Below are 22,607 nucleotides of genomic sequence, written 5' to 3'. Positions count from 1 at the left end.
TCAATAGTTTGTTCCTTTTTATTGCTGAATAATATTCCATGGTTTGAATGTAGTGTTGTTTAAATGGTCACCTATTGTAAGACATTTTGGTTGCTTGGAGTTTGAGGCTATTATGATTAAAGCTGCTATGTACAGTCACGTACAGTTTCCTGTGTAGACATAAGTTTTCATTTCTCAAAGATAAATGCCTAGGAATGTGATTGCTGGGTCAGATGGGAAGCATATATTATTTTGAGAAACTGCTGCACTACTTTTCAGAATGTCTGTACATCTCCACAAGCAATGTATGTGAGATCTCATTTCTATGCGTCCTTGCTAGCATTTGGTATTGTCCGTATTCTTTATTTTAGCTATTCTCATATATGTATAGTAATAGCTCATTGTGGTCTTAATTTGCGTTTCCTTAATGACTAGTGATGTTGAACATCTTTGTATGTGCTTATTTGTCCTCTGAGTATCCTCTTTGCTGAAACATCTTTGTGTCTTTTGCTCATTTTCTAATTGGATTATTTTTGTTTATTCTATTGAATTTTGAGAGTTCTTTATATATTCTAAATATGAAACCTTTGACAGATATGTAATTTGCAAATATTTTCTCCCAGTGTGTAGTTTGTTTTTTTATCCTCTTAAGAGGATCTTTCGCAGAGTAAAACTTTTAAATTTTGATGAAGTATAAATTTTTCTTTTATGGATTGTTTTGATGCCTATGCATTCTTTTACCAAGCCCTAGGTCCCAAAGATTTTATTTTACTTTTCTGCTAAAGGATTTATAGGTTGTTTTTTTTTTAAATCCTATCACTTTTTTTAAAAAATTGTAACAAAAATTACCATAAATACATAAAGAATACTTACCATCTTAATCATTTTTAAGTGTACAGTTCAGTAGCATTAAGTATATTCACATTGATGTAAAACAGATCTCCAACTTTTCATCTTGCAGGATTGAAACTATACCCACTAAAGACCTCCCCTCCACCCATCCATTCCCACCCCTCACCCCCAGCCAGAGATAACTACAGGCACACATTTTTGTTGGGCTCTCTTGAGAAGGATGAATCGTTTTACAAAACTTGAATTTTTCTGTGAGTATAATCAAAGGAAAACATTTTTTTCTTTTATCTAGTGCCTTTAAATTCACTTTAAGCCATTATTAAAAGTTTAAAATGCAAAATATATTTTCTAATACTCACTTAAATCTTTAATTTCAAGGACATTTTATTGAATTTAATTGCGTATTAGATACAGTCTTTGAATTATATGCAACAAAAGTTTTTTTGAAACATTCCAATACAGATATTTTCTGTGCTATTTACATAATACAGAAAGGCATTAAGTAGAATTTAGACACATATGCTAAAAAAAAGAAAATATTAAAATTATTAGGAAATATGTCATAATAAATCCATGGTTCTTGGTTTGTTTGTTTTTTTTAAGATTTTATTTATTTATTCGACAGAGATAGAGACAGCCAGCGAGAGAGGGAACACAAGCAGGGGGAGTGGGAGAGGAAGAAGCAGGCTCATAGCAGAGGAGCCTGATGTGGGGCTCGATCCCATAACGCCGGGATCACGCCCTGAGCCAAAGGCAGATGCTTAACCGCTGTGCCACCCAGGCGCCCCCCATGGTTCTTGTTTTTTAAAAAAGTAAAGTTTATGGTCAAATTTTTATCTTAAGACATACAAAAGCAGTTAATATAATCATATTTTGTGACATTTTTGTAGTATTAAATAACATAATTACATGTGATAAGTCTAATATTTTCATTTATCAAATAAAACTTAGAAAAATAAGAATTTGTGCTATTCTTGAAGTTAATTACAAAATTAAATAGCAAAATCAATTTTATAAACAAATTTCTTAAACATAATAGATAACACACCAAAATAATATATAGATCTTAACCAATTCCCTAAACAAGTTGCCCTAGCATTTTCTCATTTGGAAAATGAGAGAGTAAGAAATATAGATGTTATAAAAGTTAATCGTGTGACTATAAGTAATTTTGACAATGTTATTCATGAGTGATTCTCTCTGATTTTTAAGTAAATTTTATTGTAAAAGCGTAATCAGGCATTCCTGATTCATTGAGAATCACATGGGTATTACTCTGACACATTAATCATGAACATAAGCAAGTGCAAAGAACTGTCCAGTTCATTTCACAGGTTATCAAAAACATGACTTTCTTTCCAACTTCTCTTATGACTGGGAATCATACTTTTGAGTGATAATAAATTTTAATCATATTACTTTTGGAAAGTAATAAATCTCTAAGCTTACTGAATTGTCTCATTCTAGACATTTCTCTCTAGTGAGCCTCACCTGGCATTTTCTAAAGATAGTTCTTTCCCTGACAGTGAATTTCTGTTTATCATTCAAACTTGCTACAGATGTTATTGCTGGGCCCAGGCTAGAACATCCACAGAGTACTTAGCTCCTCCCTGCCGACTGAAAATGTGACCATAAGGTCCGTTTTCTGTCTGTTGTCCTGGTGAAACGATACATACATAGCACCTTCTTTCGTTCTCAGTGTTTGGATGATAAAGTTAATAGTCACACTAGCTATTGAGAAGTAAAATGGTGGTGGTGGGGGTACCGGAAGAAAGAAAGCCTCTCCAAATGAACAAAGGTATCATGATTCTCCACACCACTGCGGGGACACAGTACGCCCTAGCACAGGTCATACAAGACGTAAGGATAAGATTGTGGATCTTATCTAACTGACCATCTAAAAGAGTAAAAGTTTTTTTAAAAGATGCTTGATAGAGATAATAGCCTCATTTTCTAAGACGCAAGTAAGTAGAGGCTTAAGCTGTTCAACATGGTTGTTAAACCTAGACTCCTGAGAAGGACTCCTTGGATTTCAATCCCAGCTCCAAATACCTCATCTCTCTAAGCTTCAGTTTTCTCTTCTCTAATACAGCAGATAATAATAGTTGCTGTAACATAGATGATGCGATGTGGGAATTCAATGAGGTAACATGTCAAAGCATTTAGTACAGTGCCTGTCACTGCTAAGCACTTGACAAATGTCAGTTATTATTATTTAATATTATATATTCTCAATGAAGAACTCAATTCGGCATGTAACTGACCTTCTAGATTCAGTGCAAATACATTCCTAAATATCACAGAATTGAAGATAGGCAGTTCCAGTTTTCTTTTTCTCTAGATAGGATATATTCACAGTTAATGTGAATTAAAGTAGCTATCATGTAAATATGTATAATTTAAGATTCCAAAATAATTGAGTCACTCATCTATTTTTCATTCATCCAATAAATATTAATTCAGAGCATGCTACAAGTAGGTCACTGTGCCTTTAATTAATACCAGAACACATACTTGAACTTACTCCCACGTGAAGATGAATGATGGCAATAGGGAGTAAGTCCCTAATTCACTGCATAGCCTTTTTCAATTAGAAAAATTCATTTTCTGTAAGGTAGTATAGTAGATATTCAGTAAACCAAAAATCAAAAAAAAAAAAATGGATTAAGAGATGATGAGACAGAGGTAAGAAAATCAAGACCGTTGCTGTTGCAGTTGTGAGTGCGGTGGGGAGGCAATGGGTGCAATGAGCAATGAGAAGGTCAAAGAAACAAAGATTCATAACTAATGAGTCTTAGTTAATAGAGAAGAAGAAAACATGAGTTCTGGGTTTTGACCTGAGTAACCAGAGGCTGAGGAAAAAGAGAAAGATAAAATGGGAGAAGATTTACATTAAAATATAAACTGAATATGAAAGTATCTGGGAGTTTTAAAACATTAAATCTACTTATTCTGCAAAACCCTGTTAGCTGGAAAGATTAAAAGAATTTCCCAGGGTGTCTAATACATAAACATGGAGCAGTTTTCCTACTTCAGCTTTTCTGCTTACTTAGTATTTTCAATCAATTTACAATTGGCTATTATGAGTTAATCCATTTATCTTCCACATGAGGTTAGTTAATGAAAGCACTCCATTTTTAATCTAAGAGTCTGAAGTAATTTTCCAGAAGTTCCTCCAGAGAGAATCTAAAAAGCCAAAACTCAACTTTAATTTTCTGAGTACTTTTTCTGCTTAAGGTTACTGAAAAGAATTGCCTTTGCTAGGAAAAACAGCAAGCATTGACACTTAAAAATTCAATTTACTATACAAATATTTCAGATTATTTTACCATGGGGCAGCAATTTCTCTTGCTTGAAAAAATATCTTAGCCTAAACAGTGCGGCAAAATGGAAGGGTACATACCGCGTATGAGCTACAGATTATTTTTGGTTTTATACATACCCAATCATAAATACACCATTTTGAATTGGATTTAGTCAAATAACAGGTCTAATTTTTCACTGAATTCAAATTGTTTATATTAATTAAATGAACTGACTGGTTGTCTGCCATCGTATAGATACCATCCAAGAGAATGTTATCAAATAATGATTTAAACCAATACAATGCATGGCTTATGGCTCTGAGACTAAGAATAAAATGAAATCTGCCATTACTTAAGGGATATATTCTAGTTCAATAAAATGTGCAGGTATAGTTAACACGCTTTTCACAAAAGAGTGCTGCAACAAAATCATGGGCAGCTTCCAAGTCACCACTTTATGTGTATTATTCCTATTAGTAATATTTTTTAACATTAGTTAAGATGTCATATAGATTACAACTTTCATTACCACAATTTTATTATTTTCTCAGCCAGTACATAGTGTACATTTCTATAGGGTATTTTTTACCCAAATCATTGAACTCCTCTTCTCCAAATGTTGAACTCCTAGTCACCAAAAATTGTGGGCTCCTTGCCACCATCCCAAACTCTTCCCCTTTGGCTTCTGATTATTCTGAACTCTGCTATACTGGACCCACCAGCACTAAGGACACCCAGCAGGCTTCACATCATTGTCTTCAACCCAATCTAGTATACTGTAGTATGATTTTAATAGTCTACTCAGAGCCACTGACAATGTTTTGTGCCTATTCGTATTTCATTTGTGTTGGTTACAGTGATTTTATAAAATGTTTCAGTTATACATGCAATAGAAATTATCCTAGTTTTGAAGAAAATTCTAAGGCATCTGCAACAACACAGAAGTACTTTAGTACTTCTGGATTTCAAACAAAGGAATCATGACTATAAAGCACTAATAATGCATTTTTAGATATTTAGCCACCCATGGGTATCAGGACACCAGATATCAAGTCAAAGATACCAGGAAACCATGAACCACAGAAGCATCCCTGTAGCAGGGCTATCTTATGACTACATGGACCTGTACCCACAGCATCAACACCAGGTGCAACTTACGAAATCTGAAACCCACAGCATTTAAAAAATGCTCTACATAAAGACTAAAAGTCATTTTTGCCTGGTGTGTGAAAGCAGTGGAGATGAGGAGAACAAAGGGTGGGAAACACGCTTTTGTGGCGATGGGAGATTTGGGGCAAGTATGTGGTTATAGTTCCTTTCCTTAAACCAGTATTTGTGGAGGAAAAGTATGTTCTTCTTGTGGAGATTGTAAATCATTAGCAAAGGCAGAAAGTATTCATTTCCTACTGAAGATGTTTTTATCCAATATGACAGAGGGTGAACATTACATGAAAATTATTACAAATATCTCTAAACATAGTAAGCATGATTGGAGGAAAAAAAAACTTTTTAAGGCAAATGGCAAAAGTTTTCTCTTTAATGAATTCTTTGGTTATAAACAGGTCTTGAACGACATTAGTTCTATGTAGTATTAACTGGTTTTGCTGGTATCTCTTCTGTGCATCCCCTGATGACCAAGATGAAATTAATTATCCTGGGTTATAGCTCATAGAACATATTTAATATAATTTACCTTGCTTTAATGTAAAATAATTACAGAAGGAAAATATATCTTTAGATCTGAGATAGCATATATTATTACAAAGCTACTGCTGAGCATATTGCATAAACTTGTCATCCTTTTAAAAATAAAAACTCAGATGTTCTTAACAGGAAACATAAACAAAGCTGAAGTACAAACTGTACATCTTCCCATGACTCTTGACATGACGTTTCTCATTCACTGGCTCACAGATTCCTGAGTTAAATAAAGCATAATGAAACATAATTAGTATGTCCTGATTGTTCTATAACTTTTATCACTTTAGCAGAGCTAAAGGAAGGAGTGATCTAAATCACTGCCCAAACTAACAGTATCTATTTTCTAAATGCTTTGGAAAAAAATGTTGATCAACTATGAAAATTTTGATTCTAATCAGTAAAGAAAATAAGCTACTATGGATTTGTTCATCATGCCAAATAAATGGGAGTATAGGAGAATAAAAAAAGGAGAATCCAGAAAACCTAAGAGAGGGGGAAAAAAAAACTACATGAAAAGTAGGAAAAGGAACTAGCCCATGGTGACAAATATATACACATATATATCGGTAGTGCAAGATTTATTTTTAGATTGGTTGCTACATGTTCTCTGATAGAAAAAAGATGTCATTTATTTTTGTATAACTATATATTTTCTCCTATAATATTCTCAACAACTATATTCAAACACATGTGAATGATTAGGTCTCATGTGAAACTAAAAAACGTAGCTGGAATAATAGTCTATGTATAGTGGATTTTACCTTTTATTTGGAATATCATTTGGAAGTAACTTACATTTTTTCTGTTCCTGGGGGCATTATTTTCTATGCCGTTGCTATCGTCTGATTTCCTGTACAGAAAACAAAAAGGAAAATCACTAGATATTTATATTACATTAAATCAAGTCAGTACATTTTCTCTATTGTGGCCATCAGGTTAAAATGTAAAAGGTCAATAAAGACAATTCATTTCTCCTAAAAATGTTTTACTCATAATGTTGATTTTGTTTTTCTACCATTGCTTAGAGAACTGTTGCCACAGAGGACAGTGACCAGTCCTGTTTATTTTACACAGAGGGAGAAGTGCTTCTCCCCCAGCATGAGTGAGGACTTGGGTATATGACCATAACTTGTGAGCAGTTTTGAGGCCTGCAAGATAATAGCCAATCAGAAATTCAGCCAACATGTGAGATACTGGTGCTGTAATCTGACATGTTTATTACAATGAATTAGAGGTTAAACATGTGTCTCAGGGCAAGGCTACAAATGCGGCCTTCAGATTCTTAAGACAAGAATGACTAAACTAGGTAATAAGAGTGCACAATGAATACCCTTCCAGGTGTTATGGGGAGGCCTGAGCTCATTAAGCTATCACCACCAGATAATAAATTCAACCACCTAATCCAAATTGGCAGGGGGGGGGGTGCTGGCAGATGAGATTATATGGATTAAATATATGAGTGGTCAGATAAACAAATGAGCTCCTCATTGAAATAGTTGAAGTGACAGGCTTGTTTTGATGTTACACATTTAGTACTATTTTTAAGATTTATTTTCATCAAGAAACTCTATGACTCTTCCTGGCATCTAAACATATAAGCGTTATATGTAAAACGTAATGATTATATATATATAATATTTTATACACACACACACACACACACACTGTCAAGAAAAATTTATCTCCTAACTAAAAATTCTAGAGCCCCACGTTGGGCGTAGAGATTACTTTTAAAAAAAAAAAGTGCATTGCTAACTAAAAATTCTAAAAGAACATTGGTAAAAGGTTGCTGCAAATGAGTTCAAGTGCCCTTGATACTTGTATTAAATCTAAAAATATTGAAATAAGAAATAAACAAAAAATAAACACTACCAGCACTCTCTGTGAACAGTACAGGGTAGAGAATATTATGTACACTATCCCAATTATCAATAAAAGAAAGCAAATCATTTATACTATAGATTGAATCAGTCTGACGTTGCTCCTAAAATATTCTAGAAAAAAATATTTTAAAAATATTTTTAAATGAGGGTAAGCTACATAAATGAAAACTAAGTATTGGTACATCTACTCCACACTGTTCTGGTGCCGCCGTTTCAGAGTGTGTCTTTAACAAACCGGAATCCTCGGAGACAGGAGCAGCCTCCAAATGTGACTGCAGGGGAATAAAGGGCCAGAAACACTGGGGAAGCTGAGCTGGGACAACAGCATTTGGGTAAGGCTACAACTGTCTTGTTTTTTATATGACTCCATGTATAAGAATGGGAATCAGTACCTGGGAGCCAGAAAGATAAACATTCACAAAGCACTATAAACAAGATGTCCAAGTTCACCAGAAAGAGGTGCAGTCTCCTTCCAACTGTAAGAGTTTATGCCAAGACAACACTGTTTGGCTTTGTTTTTCCTATCGGAGGTTATGGAACTCCTGATATAATTATTTCATGCCCTTACTTCAGAAGCTCCTATCGTGTTGATTTATTTTACCTGCCATATATGAACTGAGTAAAAATAACTATTTGAATAATGTCTACGAATATCTGAATGACAGCTGTCCACCCCACTCCTGTTCTTTCACAATGGCGAGAGACCACACCTCAGAACTGGTGGTGGCTGATGAAGATAAAGTTAAATGCCATTCTGCGTTGGTTGTATTTGCTCAAACCTTCCATTTCCTACGTTTCTTTCAGCTGCTTTGATCTGATCTTGTTTTCCTGGTCCAGCCCTTGGCTGTGTGACTCAGACTTTCATCCCAATCTTGGGCACCTCCATCACTGGACTCCAAGCTCAGTCCTCTGGCTTAGAGAAACTAGTAACTCCCGTCTTCACCAAACTAAATTATATCCCTGATAATTTTCTTCTCAGCCCTCCTCATGTTCCACTCTGAACAAAGGGGCTGTAAAAGAACCTAGGGCACAATATGTGTTCTTTCAAAAATAGTGACTAATAAAATTCTAGGCCAGCGATTTTCCATATGAGAGAGAATCAGTGATAGACATTTTAAAGAAATACAGGTGCCCAGATACCAATCCCAGAGGTTCTGATCCAGGAGATCCAGTAAAGTCTGAGCAACTGTATTTTTAAGGAACATTCTAAGTGACCAAAACATAGCCAGGGTTAAGAAATACTGCTTTTCTTTACACAAATAATACTTCCTTATGGTTATTGAATACCTCTGTGCATCAAAGCCTATGCTAAGCATTTTTACAAACAGAATATCATTTAATCCAAAAGCCTTATAAGGCAAATACTATCATTAAAGCCATTTTATTGCTGACGAAATTGAAGCACAGAGCGGTAAAAAATGAATGGGGGGGGGACCAAATGTAGACAGGCGAACTCCACATGCCTCTCCGTGACATGCATGTGTACAGAAAATAACACACACATAATACACTCTTGTGTTTTTGCCTAACTGGAAACTATTTTTTAATGTAAATTCAATTAGCCAACATACAGTACATCGTTAGTTTCAGATGTAGACTTCAGTAACTCATCAGTGGCATATAACACCAAGTGCTCATCACATCACGTGCCCTCCTTAATCCCCATCCCCCCACCCACCTCCCCTCCAGCAGCTCTCAGTTTGCTTCCTGTAGTTAAGAGTCTCTCATGGTTTGTCTCCCTCTTTGATTTCTTCCCATTCAGTTTTCCCTCCCTTCCCTTATGATCCTCTGCACTATTCCTTATATTCCACATCTGAGTGAAACCGTATGATAATTATGTTTCTCTGATTGACTTATTTCATTCAGCATACTCTACCCTCCAGTTCCACCCATGGCGGTGTAAATGGTAAGATGTCATCCTTTCTGATGGCTGAGTAATAGTCCATTGAATATATATACCACATCTGCTTTATCTATTCCTCTAAAAAATGGATATCTTGGCTCCTTCCATAGTTTGGCTATTACTGCTACAAACATTGGGGTGCACTTCAGATCACTACCTCTGTATCTTTGGGGTAAATACCTAGTCTAACTGCAAACTTTTTGTTCAATTTCATATTTATCTGTATTTTACTCAAGTGAAAATTAATCTGTAAAAAATAATACTTACAACTGTACAGCTTGTTCAAATTCTTTCCCATCATCTGTGTAACAAAAGAGGGATTTATTAAGATTGGTTTATTATTCTTACAGAGCATGTATATTGAATTCAACTTTCCCCATGTTAAGAACGCATGGTGTGGTTTTCCCTCTTTGGAACGAGAGAGAGACATACTACGTGAGATGCTTGCACATCCATCACATTCTCCTCTTTCCCTGTTCTCCAGACCTTACCTGCAATTTTGATCAAGTATAGTCTAGTGCCTGGGATTTTCAAAATCAGACTGATTGGTTTGTAATTCTTTAAGTTACTAAAAATTTAGTAAAAATCAGAGAAGAATACAGAATGTAAGATAAATTTTCTTAGGGTACCACTGGTTTCTCAACCTGCAATCGATCAAGCACATGCTACAAAAATAGAGAACTGACCAAACAATGTCTCTTTTATAAGAACTCCAGAGCGTTGGACAAAATATGTTTAAGTGAGTTATCTAAGTGAAAGACTGTCTTTGAGATCTTTTATGTTAAGCTATCATGGAATCTTCTAATATTCTAGTACCAAAGCACATATCACCTATTATTTGGTGTTTAGGTACAAGTAACACAGAAGCAAAAGGAGAAAAAGTATATTTTCATACTAAAAATTTTTAGGAAGCAAAGACCATCAATATAAGTTCACAGCACTGTCACCGTTAATATTAAATAAATACCCCTCCAAATAACAAAAGTTTAATATTTCCCCCAAACTCTAAAGCCACTATATCAAGTCATAACATAAGAACATTATCTAAAAAAAGAAACCTTACCTGTGTGCATCTTTTTCTTTTGGGTGTACATTTCACAAAACAGAATAACAGACACTAAAAGAACAACTTCAACAACTATTCCAAGAAATGGCTTGAGCGGCACCAAATAACTCAGCACAACAAGTTCCACGCGTTCTTGGCTCTCGCCCAACTCGAACACTGCATGGCACCAGTAAGATCCCTTATCGGCTTCTGAAAGTTGCATTATCCTGAGCCTTGTTTCATTAGCGTTTGTTCCATTGATCGCATACTTATCATTCATACGAACATCAACAGGAACCTAATATAAGGAAACATTAAAACCCATTCCTATCATATTGCTTAAAAGACACATGTCCTAAATGATCAAGTTTTGAGCAAAAGCTATAAGGCATATTAAAGTTTATGAGAAGTTTACATAACAGAGTCTAAGAGCTTCATCTCCCAAAGGTAGCAAAGGGAAGGGATATTTTAAGTGCTAAGCACTCAGTGTTTGATACTATAGTGTAGGTCATCATGGGTAAATATTAGAATTAAAGATACAGAAAAATTTCAGCCATCTGGATTTCTCGATCTAATCCCCGACTAGCTGTTCAAAGTACTTCCTCCTTCACAAGATCAGGCACAGAACAAATCAACTCCTGAATTAATGAATTAATGAAGCTATTAGATGTGATCATTCCTACAAAGGAAGATCACTGGCTGCTGAAACTGTGAGTTCCTCAGACCGGAAATGAGGATGAAATCTCCAGGCCTTCGAAAATGATGTAGAGGGAATGGTAGAAATCCCCTGTGAGCCCGGTATACGTGGCTGTCTGCACACCTGTCTTCTCATATCTGAATTTCTTTCTTTCTCAGGCAAGCTGGCTTCTGAGATTCACTGGATGTTCCCCAGCCTCTCAACAGCCACACTAAGCTATTTTGGAGCTGATTTATTTAATCCGTTTAAATTAAAACATATTCTCGGGCCATCTGATGCCTTCACTGTGCTATCACTCAACTACACTGCTCAATAACACTAATCCGCATACAAATATTCTGGGAGGTTATCTGATGAAGAACTGTCTGTGAGTTTGTTATTTGCACCACCCCCCCATTATAGCAACCTGGCTCCCTGTGCACAAGTACTGTCTGTGATGCTTGTTCAAACGTACCCTAACTCGAAGCTGATAAATCAAAGTAATGCATGTTTAATGGGCACTCCAGGTGATTCCAATGCAGATGGTCGGTCTACATTTTGAAAAAACACTTGACTTAAAGTTGTGACCTGTACCCACTTCCCTACACTTCCCTCACATCGTAACATGACCCATGCTTAGGGCCAAATTGAGAGAAAATTACTATAGCAAATGGAGAGAAGCACAGACTACATTCTAAGAGTTTAATACAATTAGATTTAGGTTATTTTTTGCCTCGTATCACATATAAATAAGTTAGGCTATTTCAAGTACTACAACTGATATTTATCTTTATAAATTTATATACATGTTTTTTAAATATATATCTACACAAAATGATTGCCTTTCCTAATCATCAATAAGAAGATAAGCAGAAATATTAATGGTTTAAGTCTACTCCTCAGTGATTTGGAGCTTTCTTTGAAAAGTCTAACCAATGTTATCACAGAATCAGTTCCCTTCAACAGTCTATGGTGGTATCAGTTCTGTCTAAGAAGGAACGTAGTATTTCATTGTAAGATCTACACTGTCTCATACTGTCCGTCCCTCCTAGAATTACAGCTTGCCTTTGCAGGACTTTAATTTCAATGCTAATTAGTACCAGAGCAATAGACAGGTGTCCCATGAAGGACAATGTCCTAAATTTCCCTGCTATTAGAGGCTATTTGGGAGGAAGAAAGAGAGTGAGAAGTGATTTTCTGAATTCTCATGTTTTCCTTATTATCAGCTCTTTGAATAGCCATTAATTCTGTAATAGGAATGTAGTCCTTGGCTTCCCTTAGGATTCTGGAAGGCCAAAAGAGGCCAATGACACTTACTGAAAAAACCCAAGACCTAAGTTGAAGTTACCAAATCTTCATTCTTTTCTCAAATGGCACCACCGTATTGCATTCTTTCACAAATGTTTCCAGAGACAGAAGCTGGAAAAGAAAACTACCTTTTTTTCTAGATACTTTCATGGAATAAGAAAAAAGAATCTTTTTGTTAGGGCTATTTCTAAACTCATCAACTAAAAATTAATTATAACTTCCTTTAAAAAAATTTAAATAAGTTGCTAAATCTAAAAAACAAAGTACCAGTTAAAACATTAAAAGTGTCTTCAGATGTATAATGTAATACGCTAAAAACATGAAATGACAACGCCACGGTTCTTTCTTTATGAAGACATATTACATAGTAAGATAACAGAAGTACACATAGTCCTAGGAATTCCGAGTCTGTTAATAATCTTATTATTTATGAAATAAAAGTTTTCATTTTGTTTTCTTCAAATCACAGAAATATGATCTTACCTGTACACTTTCATTACTACTGTACCAGGTCCAATTTAAAGGAGAACAGTGTTGACATTTACATATCAAGACAGTTGAATCCCCCACATATGTGATCAATGGCTTGTTTATTCCTTGAACTTCAGGGACTAACAAAAATTCAGAGAAATATATGTTACTGAAAGAGTTTGAATAGGGAAATGTATTCAAGTTGAAGACAAATTCTCCTTTCATTTTCTCATCAATATGATTTTCTTTACATAATTGTAGTTTCACATAACATGGAACTATTTTTTAAATCGGAATGTAGTTGACACACAGTGTTACATTAGTTTCCAGTGGACAACACAGTGATCAGACAAGTCTACATGTTATGCCATGCTCACATGTGTACCTACCATGAAATCCTATTATAATATCATAGACTATATCCCTTATGCTGTACCTTTCATTCCCCTGACTTATCCACTCCATAACTGGAATCCTATACCTCCCACTCCCCTTTACCCATTTTGTCCATTTCCCCCACCACACCCCACCGCTCTGGCAACCACCAGTTTGTTGTCTCCATTTATGACTCTTCTTCTACTTTTTTTGTTTGTTTACTTGTTTTGGATGATATATTTCCTAAGAAAGTCTGAGGGAGGTGCCATTAGTAACAGAATAAAAATGGCCACTGAATTTAGAAAAATTAAGTTTTAAGGATATGAATAACTTGGTAAAGAAAATTAAAACATAAGAACATAAGCAAAGCAATAAAGACAGCCAACAGCTCCATGGTGGAATCAGTTTCTTCTCATTGACCTCAAAGGATATACTTGTGTGTGCACTTATACTGGAAGTGTAGACTGAAAAACAAAGATTACTTTTTTTCTTTTACTCATTTGAGCAGTTTTTTAGTTTTATGTTTTTTCCTTTTTTGTTTGGCAACAGAAAGTATAAAATTATGTCCAAATTTTTAAGGCTATATTGACAAATTTTATAAATATTGCTTGATATTCACTTGTTATCCTATGTTTATATTTTGTTTTGGGGAGAGCGAGGGCAGAAACAGAAAGATCAGGTTTAAGTACTAAAGTTAGGTTTCTAGATTAAATACATTTTTAAGTGCTCTTGGCTTTGTACTACCCAAAGATAATTGGGCATTTGCTGGATGTATGAATCAGAAAGATGAGTAAGGGGGAAATAATTGGTAATGACTAGAAAAGAAATTCTGACTTTTACCAGAGAAGTGGTAAAAATAGGGTTGGAGAATAGGATTTCTTTATGGGTTCTGTCCTCAGGTGATTAAGGTTACAATGATGGGTGTGGGAAGTCTTTCTTCCTTATTGTTTAAAATGTGCCTAAAGGGGGTGTCTTAGTCTGTTAAGCATCTGCCTTCAGCTCAGGTCAGGGTCTCAGGGGCCCCTGCTCAGCAGGGAGTCTCCTTCTCCCTCTCCCTCTGCCCCTCCTCACCCCCCACCTGTGCTCTCTCTCTCTCTAATAAATAAAATCTTTTAAAAATAAATAAAATGTGCCTAAATACAATCGCACATATCACCCTCTCCTTCATCAAGGCTGCTGCTGTTGAATGAGGCAGTGGTAATAAAAAAAGAGATGCAATTAAGAGGAAGGTATGTCACCCATGACAGCATAAATGCTTCGAGTAATTCATACAAAAGATAATAGAGCAATCTGTAAATCAATTGTTCTCACACTTTTCATAACCAAGGAAACGTGTTTTGATGAAACAGAATGGGCTACAATTTTACATTAACCAAAGCTGTGAACTGCTGATCAGAATTTATAATCACCCACTAATACTTTATGAAGACCTAGTTAGGTACCACTAGGGCACTCCTGAGAGAAGGGAGAGGGAGCACATGTGACTACCTTGATTTAAGACATCCCAGCCAGGAGATATCCTGAGCACTCTTTTTGACTGAGGCCACTAGTGTCCCACACTCCCCATCAGTCACCATCAGGCTGAGGGATATTTAGTTAATATGTGGTTAATATGTGTCCATTTCAAAGGTCACATCATTAAGTGTTTGAAAGAAGTCAGCACAATGTGACAATGATGTGACAAAGAACTGATTTGGGTCCAGGAAAGACATACACTCAAATTACAGTTTCAGTGTTACTAACGTTGAGGACTTAGGTAGGTCATGACCCATCCTGCCATGTTGTAGTAAAGGACCGAGATCATAATAAATAAAGTGTTTGGTGCAAAGTAAACACCACAAAATTTTGATCATGTACCGGTACCCGCTCTTCTTAACTGACCTCTCTTACAACTGGTAATGCCCATGGCCTTATTACATAGAGGTCATGAGCCAGCTTACTGGGATAGGTCATCATCGTGTGCAAGAATGGTTTCCAGGTCAGCCAGTCATGTGGAACAGAGAAGAAATAAGACTTAGAATAAAAAAAGAGAACTGGAAATTCATCTGAATACATCTCAGAACTGCAGAACACATAAAAAACACCCCAAAACATGGGTAAGGCTCCAAACTGAATCCTTTATAGACCACCCTGTCCATGTGAGAAAGGAGATTAAAAGAGTAAAATGATGAAAAATTCAAGGGGATGAATGCCCAGGAGACAAGGCCCAAAAGAAAGAAGAAAAAGGAGCTTTGAGATCCTTCTATTAAAAGATCTATTAAACAACTTAGTGAAGCTGTAAAACAAATTCCACTGCTTGAAACACACATTCAAGTACTTGGCGAAAGCAGCTGAATAAGATTTTTGTGTGAGGATTACAATTTCAGTATAAATTAAAATTTAAGTTAGGGTGCCACATGACTGCTCCTTACCATAACAAGAAATTAAACTGGTTAAAAAGTTAAAAAGAAAATCTTGTTTCCACACCTGTGTAGTATATGGAGCAGAAAAAACACATGGAATAATAGTAACTTAACATATTATATAAAATCTGAGAATAAAAAGAAAAGGGCTCATTCACCACATACTGATTTTAACAAGAAAAAGCAGAATAAAGCAACTGATACTTTGACATACCTATGAGTGAAATTTTTAAATAAGAGAAAAACTGCTATCCACATGCATTTTTTTTAAATAAAAGTAAAGACTGTGTCTCTCATGTAAATCTTCTCCCTATTAAGTCAAGCTACTTTTGTTCAATTTCCGCAGTCTGTGGCTATCCTCTCTGGGCTCATCCGGGGACCCAGATAGCAGTCTACTGCAGGAAAATAACCAATACAAGAAAACTGGAAGCAACTCTAGGATCCAAGAGAACAGGCTGACCATCTGTCCCGATATTAATGTAACTATATTTTAAGTTCTTGAGAAACAAGACAATAAATTTCAGCATCAAAATGTTACAGGCCTAAATTATGCTGAACCACAGAATATTTCATTTTGGTTTTTTTTTTTTTAAGATTTTGTTTTTCATTTATTTATAATGTTTGACAGAGAGAGAGACAGCTCAAGCAGGGGGAGTGGCAGGCCGAGGGAGAGAGAGAAGCGGGCTCCCCGTCAAGCAAGGACCCTGGGATCATGACCTGAGCTGAAGGCAAATGCTTAACCGACTGAGCCACCCAGGCGCCCCCATTCTGGTTTGTTTGTTTGTTTGTTTGTTTGTTTGTTTGTTTTTGCGGTAGATGGTTTCCTCACTAGACACTGGAGCTGGTGGCAATTAAAGGCTGAGCAGTGGCCTGTGCACTGAAGTACCTGGTGACCTCACTAGAAAGTCCCTCCTCTCATTCAGCCCTCCAGTTTTCCAGTCCTAGAGAGGAGGATTATCCTGGATTAGTCATGGTCCAGGGCACTGACTGGGCCCTCTTTTCGAGGGATAGAAATCTGGAGGTATAAATAACTCAGCCTCATGCTCAGCATATTTTTCCTGGCTCAGGAGGGTGTTATCTTCCTGTCTAGAGGAGTAAAGACCTAACTGACCTTGGGCTGGGAAGGAATTCATGGCTCTGCTTTGGCTTAAGGTTAGTACGACCTCATTGAGGAAAAAGAAGCCTTCCATGAGGCAAAGCCTTCCAAGAATTTCAGCAATGTTCGTGGCCAAGGCTGGCCAATAATAAAATGTTACTTTGCCTTAGTGTCCCCTTTTTTTGTGTATATTTCCTTACTTGAGATTTTGTTGGGAAAAGGATTGATTAGACCAAGTGAGAAGGAAGTTATTCGAGGGCCTCCTGACAAAACATTATCAATCTATCAGTTCAAGACCACGTCCTAGTCATACTTCATTCCAGTATGCCCAACACCTGGTGTGGCTTTATTGTTAAACGTTAAATGAAGTATAGAGAACATAGAAGCTCCTGGAAAGGTCAACCCTACTTTTGGGGAGGCCTCAACTAGAGACCTGCAGATTAAGCAGAGATTCAAGCTTGGCTAAAATAAGGATTCTTTTCTGAAGCCACCAAGTTCCTTCCAAACCTCAGATGAAGCAGAGCCACCCTTCTTGAGCTCCACGTGAAAAGGTGCAACAGGTCCATATCTGGCACCATTGTCCAACAGTGCAGGTCTGCTATAGTTACTTCTAGAACCAGGTGAGGCTTGCCTCGAAACAAACACTGCTTTGAAGGCAGAATTTGAAACCGGTTGTGTTGGCCACTAGTCAAGGGCAGTTTCTGCTTTCCCAGCGTGTTGATCTCCAATCCCAGATACCTACCCTAGTTCTCTGTCTCTGCATGACTCTTTCTGGAAATTAATTAGGTCATGCTTTATCAGGAAAATGTGTATTGAAATACGATCAAAATACTAGAATCTACCCATAGGCTAAGAATCAAAAGTAGAAGAAAGGCAACATTTGGGGGGAAAACATAGCAGAAGCTACACAGTTTTTCAGTAAGCCTCTAAGAGGCACCAGACTAAAAAGCATGAGGGGTAGCTGAAAGGGGCTTTTCAAGAAAATGTTGGATATTTCATGGGGTTTGGGTGAGGAACATAGGGCTATGCTATTAAACTATTCCAATGAAATATTAAGATCAGGGGATAGACTACAGACTGTGCTGACTTAGTGATTGATGCCACAGGGAAACAAACCCAAACTTCTATTTTCTTGACTAGCCCTAGATTAATGGTCAAGAGGACATTAGCCACTGCTCTGCTCTGCTTTCCATGGCTGATAACAGCAGTGTGGAGCTAAATTATAAAATGCACCATGGTCGGGAAACACTCGTTTGCTGGAACTTCTCCAGAGGTCCCAGTTGGTTCTGGGCTGCTACTTATGTTTGGAAATATTTATGCAAAGAAGCACAGTGATACAGTATTCTAATGTGTTCTTTTGACCTTTTGAAACTTTGGATAAGGCAGGAGTAGTGAGAGTCTTGGGATTGAGAGAATCCAAGTTTGAAGATGGTGAAATTGCTGATTCACATAGTGTCTAAGATGGGGTCCAGGATCTACCTGGTGACAGTAAAAGCTGTATGGAATTGTAAAGTTAGAGATTTATATCATGAACTAGAAACAAACCAGCCTGGGCCACTTTGGCTCAAGGACATTTAGGTACAATCAAATTAGGGAAAAGATTCTTCCACACAAAGACAACTAACTAGACTTCAACCCCGGGGCTTGAAGCTGAAGTTCCAACTGATTCTACTATAGTACTATTCCGTATTTTGACTCCTTGGATACTTACTAGTGAAGACGGATGGCTAGGCCAAGAGAGGTTTCACAGCACTTGGTACCATCAAAATCTTACCATGACTTCTAAAAAGTTCTATGTGCCATCACTTATCCTTCACCAACTAAATTTCTGCATCTTTCTACTAAGAGATTTTAACATTGATGAATGTTATAGACGTTTTCAGCAACTACATCAGAATAGTTGACCTGCTACTGAGAAGCATTGTAGCCCACCACTCTTCTATCTTGAATGAAAAGTAATCACCGGCATGTTGCAAGCTTCCAGCAAGACTTTTGCTCTCTCTCCTGTACCGCCATCAACAGCCAAACACAAAAAGTCAGCAGTTTTTGCATTGTACTAATCAGTGATGTTGAGGCCCTTTTAAATCTTGTAGTAATAAATCAACCAGCTCCCATAAAGGCAGAAGCCGGGGCTTTGCTGATGAATTGTTCCAAGGACTCAGGCTCATGCAGTAGTTGACTCATAGTCAATGGCAGAATGGGGGTTTTTTTTTGGCTGAATTTAAAATAAAGGATAAAAAAGGCTTTTCAACCACACTCAACTGTAGGATTGCTAAGAAAAATTAGCCTTCTTCTTAGGAAAACCCATAAGCAAGTCATGTGGAGACATAATATAATAGGATATTTATAAAAATAGATGCCATCCTATAAGCCTTATAGATCTAATTAAATAATTAATATGAATTGTTCTGCAGATGCCTTTAAATTGTAATCAAATGAAATTATTTCTCCAAGCAATATTCAATTTAGATGAATTACAGGAAATTATTATTTCACCAAAGAAGATCTGGAAAGGCCCAACTTATTAATTTTATAAATGTCTTTGAGACATAGTACATACTTAAAAGTTATATTAATGTTAAGTGGGCATTACAAACTAATAAACTGAACTAAACTAATTTAAGAAAACTTTGAAAAGAAAAAAAACAGTAAATATTCAGTGGCTTTTTGCATTCCTCAAGCACTTGATTTCAAACCTAAGCCAGTGTTTGTGCTCCCGACACCAGCCAGAATCAGCCTAGTCATTTCAAAATAGATATGGAATCCAGAGGCTTTCTCCAAGACCATAGGGCATTAAATGTATTGGTATATTGAAAAGTAAAATGCTTCTGTCAATCTTCACATTAGAGGCAAGACCGATTATGGCCAAAAAATAATTTAAGTAATTTATTATATGAGAGCTAATAGGAAAAAGCATAATATATTCAATATTTAAACTTGGAACAGGTGTAACTAGTACATATTTCTAGAAAACAGTCCTATTTAGATGGGGAAGAAAGCAATTTTTAAAATTGAATCTCCTGGAATCACCTAAAGCCTCAAGGTTTGATGAGTATTCCCTCAAAATCTACAGGTCTTCTTTACATATTTAAAGGAGACACAATAAAATGTTTAGTAGAGGATAATGTGTCTGTGCATGTGTTTAATATCCTTTTAGCTATTAGGAAGGAAAGAAGGGAGGAGGGGGATGGGAAGGGAGGGAAGGAAAGAAAAAGACAAGGGAAGGAAGGGAATAAGGGCAGGAAATATACAGTGCATCTATCCTTCACTAAATTAAATTAAGCAAACAGAGGAAAGGAGGTTAAGAGAGAATGTACACACATGATCAAAGTAAAGGATGGGAATAGTTTCTGCCTTCGCAAAGACCAAATTGCATAAATACAAGGATTTATTATATTTACCAAGTAGGAACACTTACAAAACCACATGAAGGAAATGAGTCTGTGAGAACAGAGGGAAAATAGGGAGGGATATAGGAGCAAACCACCTTAAATCATGATACTGTTGCAGCAGGCCATTCTGCTCTTGATGGGGCCTTGGAGGCAATATCCATATTTTGTCAGGGCAGCTAGCCAGACTTCACAATTTTCAGGAAAAATAGAGAACAATTTCTCGTGTACCTTGGGAAATCAATGTGAAGCAAAGCCCAGAATAGTTAATAGGGCAACAGACCACATTTCCCAGATACCAGCATGGACACCATGGTTCACTAATCTATCACAGAATAGGGGTTTTTCATGAAGATAAGTATCCAGCTCAGTGACTAGTCTTTATTATGAGATTGAGACCTTTACAGTTTTGGTTTAATGACAGAGTAAAATATTCTGACTTTAGTTTTTCTTGTTCCACAGGGAAAGAGCTATGGCTTGTATTCTGGGGTTTGTCCTTAATTGAGAAGAGCAAAAACAGGCAACACTTTGTGCATCTCCGTATTATTTTTAAATTTTATGGATTCACTAAAACCCCCAAGTCCCGGACCCACTGTACAGAACACCAAAGCATCGTCTCACAGTCCAGGGGTACAGTAAATCAGACACCTAAAGGGACAGTATATAAAAGCTCTGAGTTTAGCGGGCTAAACAAATAAATAAGCAAATAAATTCAAGGGACTGTAACAAATAACCTGGCAGCCCCAACTTTCATCCTGAAATCTCACTTTAAGCTAGGGGAGGGACAAGAGTGGGACTCGATTGGGAAATGCAAATGCTACCACTAGGAAGACTGGGAAGCTCCATTTTTAAGGTCACCACTTAAGATTCAGTAGAAAGTATATGATTTTTCTTCCAGCTCATTATGTTTAGTATTGTAATGGTAATTCAAAAATTCGGGGATTGAGAATTCTAAAAATACAATGCTGAAGTTATTACTCTATAAATTATTAGTACTAACCTCTGAAATTAAATGTGCCCCTTTGTTCCTTTTCCTCTTCAAACAAACAAGAATAGCTTCCCATTTGTTTGTTACTATCGATGATAAACCTAAAGAGAATTTATTAATATAGGCTTAGTTCTCAAAACACTTCTTGATAAAAATGAAAAAGACTTAGCATTTAATCAAAATTCTAAAATAGAAAAATTCTGTAAATATGCAAATTAGAATATTAGCATAACCTTCAAGAGACTGTAAAGGAAAGAATGCCCAGTCATCACAAATGTTTAGAAGTTGATGAATTTCATCGAGCCATGCAGGTTAAATTTTATGTACTCACCTGTACTGGGTATGCAGGATATTTCCTGTGGCAGTGACGCGGTAACCCTTAAGTTGTTCATCACCTTTTTTCCAAGTCGGATTTATTGAATTCACATTCCCAGATGTTGTGAATTGGCATGTGAGTTCTATATCAGATGGTCGTTCTAAAGTGATATTTTTTTCCACGGGCTCACTGGAATGTTCTATTAGCCACAAAAGAACACAAGACAAAACAAAAAAAATGTTGTAAAAGTTACATTTAGGGGAGACCCAATATATAGAAAGCAGTTTTAAGTCATCGATAATAATGCTCTATCAACAATTTCTTAATGCAACATTCCTTTGAAGAATTATTCCTCTGTCGACATAGATCTGGTTCCCTTTATTATTCTCTTTCATAGTCACAGCGGAAGAAAGGGTTTGTTACGTTACCAGAAGAGCAAAAGCCTAAGGCTATAATCTTCATCTCCTTAAAATTTCCAGCTGACAAGGACATAGGGGAAAGAGCACTGTATAAAGGAGGGCCATATGCTCTGACTGTATAGAAAGACTCCAACTCTGAAAACAAACAAAACCTAAGGGACAGAATGGAGTAACTGCTTTGACTCCTTTAAGGAATCGTATTATTTGTAGTCATTACAAGAACGTTTTGTGTAAAATGTGGCTTTGTGTGATATACTAATTCTGTCATTCCTAGTCTTCATCCTTAAAAACTTGCAGGGATTGGATAAAGATACAGATGAATGGCACAATTCAAACACTCATACTGTACTTCTGAATTTTCACTGAATTTGAAATTCCAGTACTAAGCCATGAGGTCATGTATCCATATATAAATACATAGCTATCTATATCCCACTTACGGCAGACACCTAAGAGCCAGGTTTTTTTTCTTTTTTCTTTTTTTTTTTTTTTGAGCAGT

The 22,607-nt window shown here is 36.3% G+C and overlaps 1 protein-coding gene across 1 annotated transcript in view; it reads right to left on the bottom strand.

Moving 5' to 3' along the window:
- Window positions 1–1,415: 1,415 nt before the first annotated feature.
- EMB (embigin) overlaps window positions 1,416–22,607 on the bottom strand; it is a 47,110-nt gene continuing 25,918 nt past the window's right edge. Inside the window, exons 4-10 of the mRNA XM_045787399.2 lie at window positions 21,705–21,888; window positions 21,386–21,474; window positions 13,136–13,263; window positions 10,687–10,966; window positions 9,891–9,924; window positions 6,633–6,687; window positions 1,416–6,054 (exon numbers count right to left, since the gene is read on the bottom strand). Coding sequence (XP_045643355.1) covers window positions 6,037–6,054; window positions 6,633–6,687; window positions 9,891–9,924; window positions 10,687–10,966; window positions 13,136–13,263; window positions 21,386–21,474; window positions 21,705–21,888 — 788 coding nt within the window. The 3' untranslated portion in view covers window positions 1,416–6,036. The remainder of the gene's footprint in view (window positions 6,055–6,632; window positions 6,688–9,890; window positions 9,925–10,686; window positions 10,967–13,135; window positions 13,264–21,385; window positions 21,475–21,704; window positions 21,889–22,607) is intronic.

The sequence above is a fragment of the Ursus americanus genome, chromosome 15 (genome assembly GCF_024610735.1).
Source record: "Ursus americanus isolate L20-20 chromosome 15, mUrsAme1.1.p, whole genome shotgun sequence".
NCBI classification, from domain to species: Eukaryota; Metazoa; Chordata; class Mammalia; order Carnivora; family Ursidae; genus Ursus; species Ursus americanus.
The sequence above is the reverse complement of the archived record's forward strand: the minus strand, read 5'-3'. Positions and strand labels throughout refer to the sequence as shown.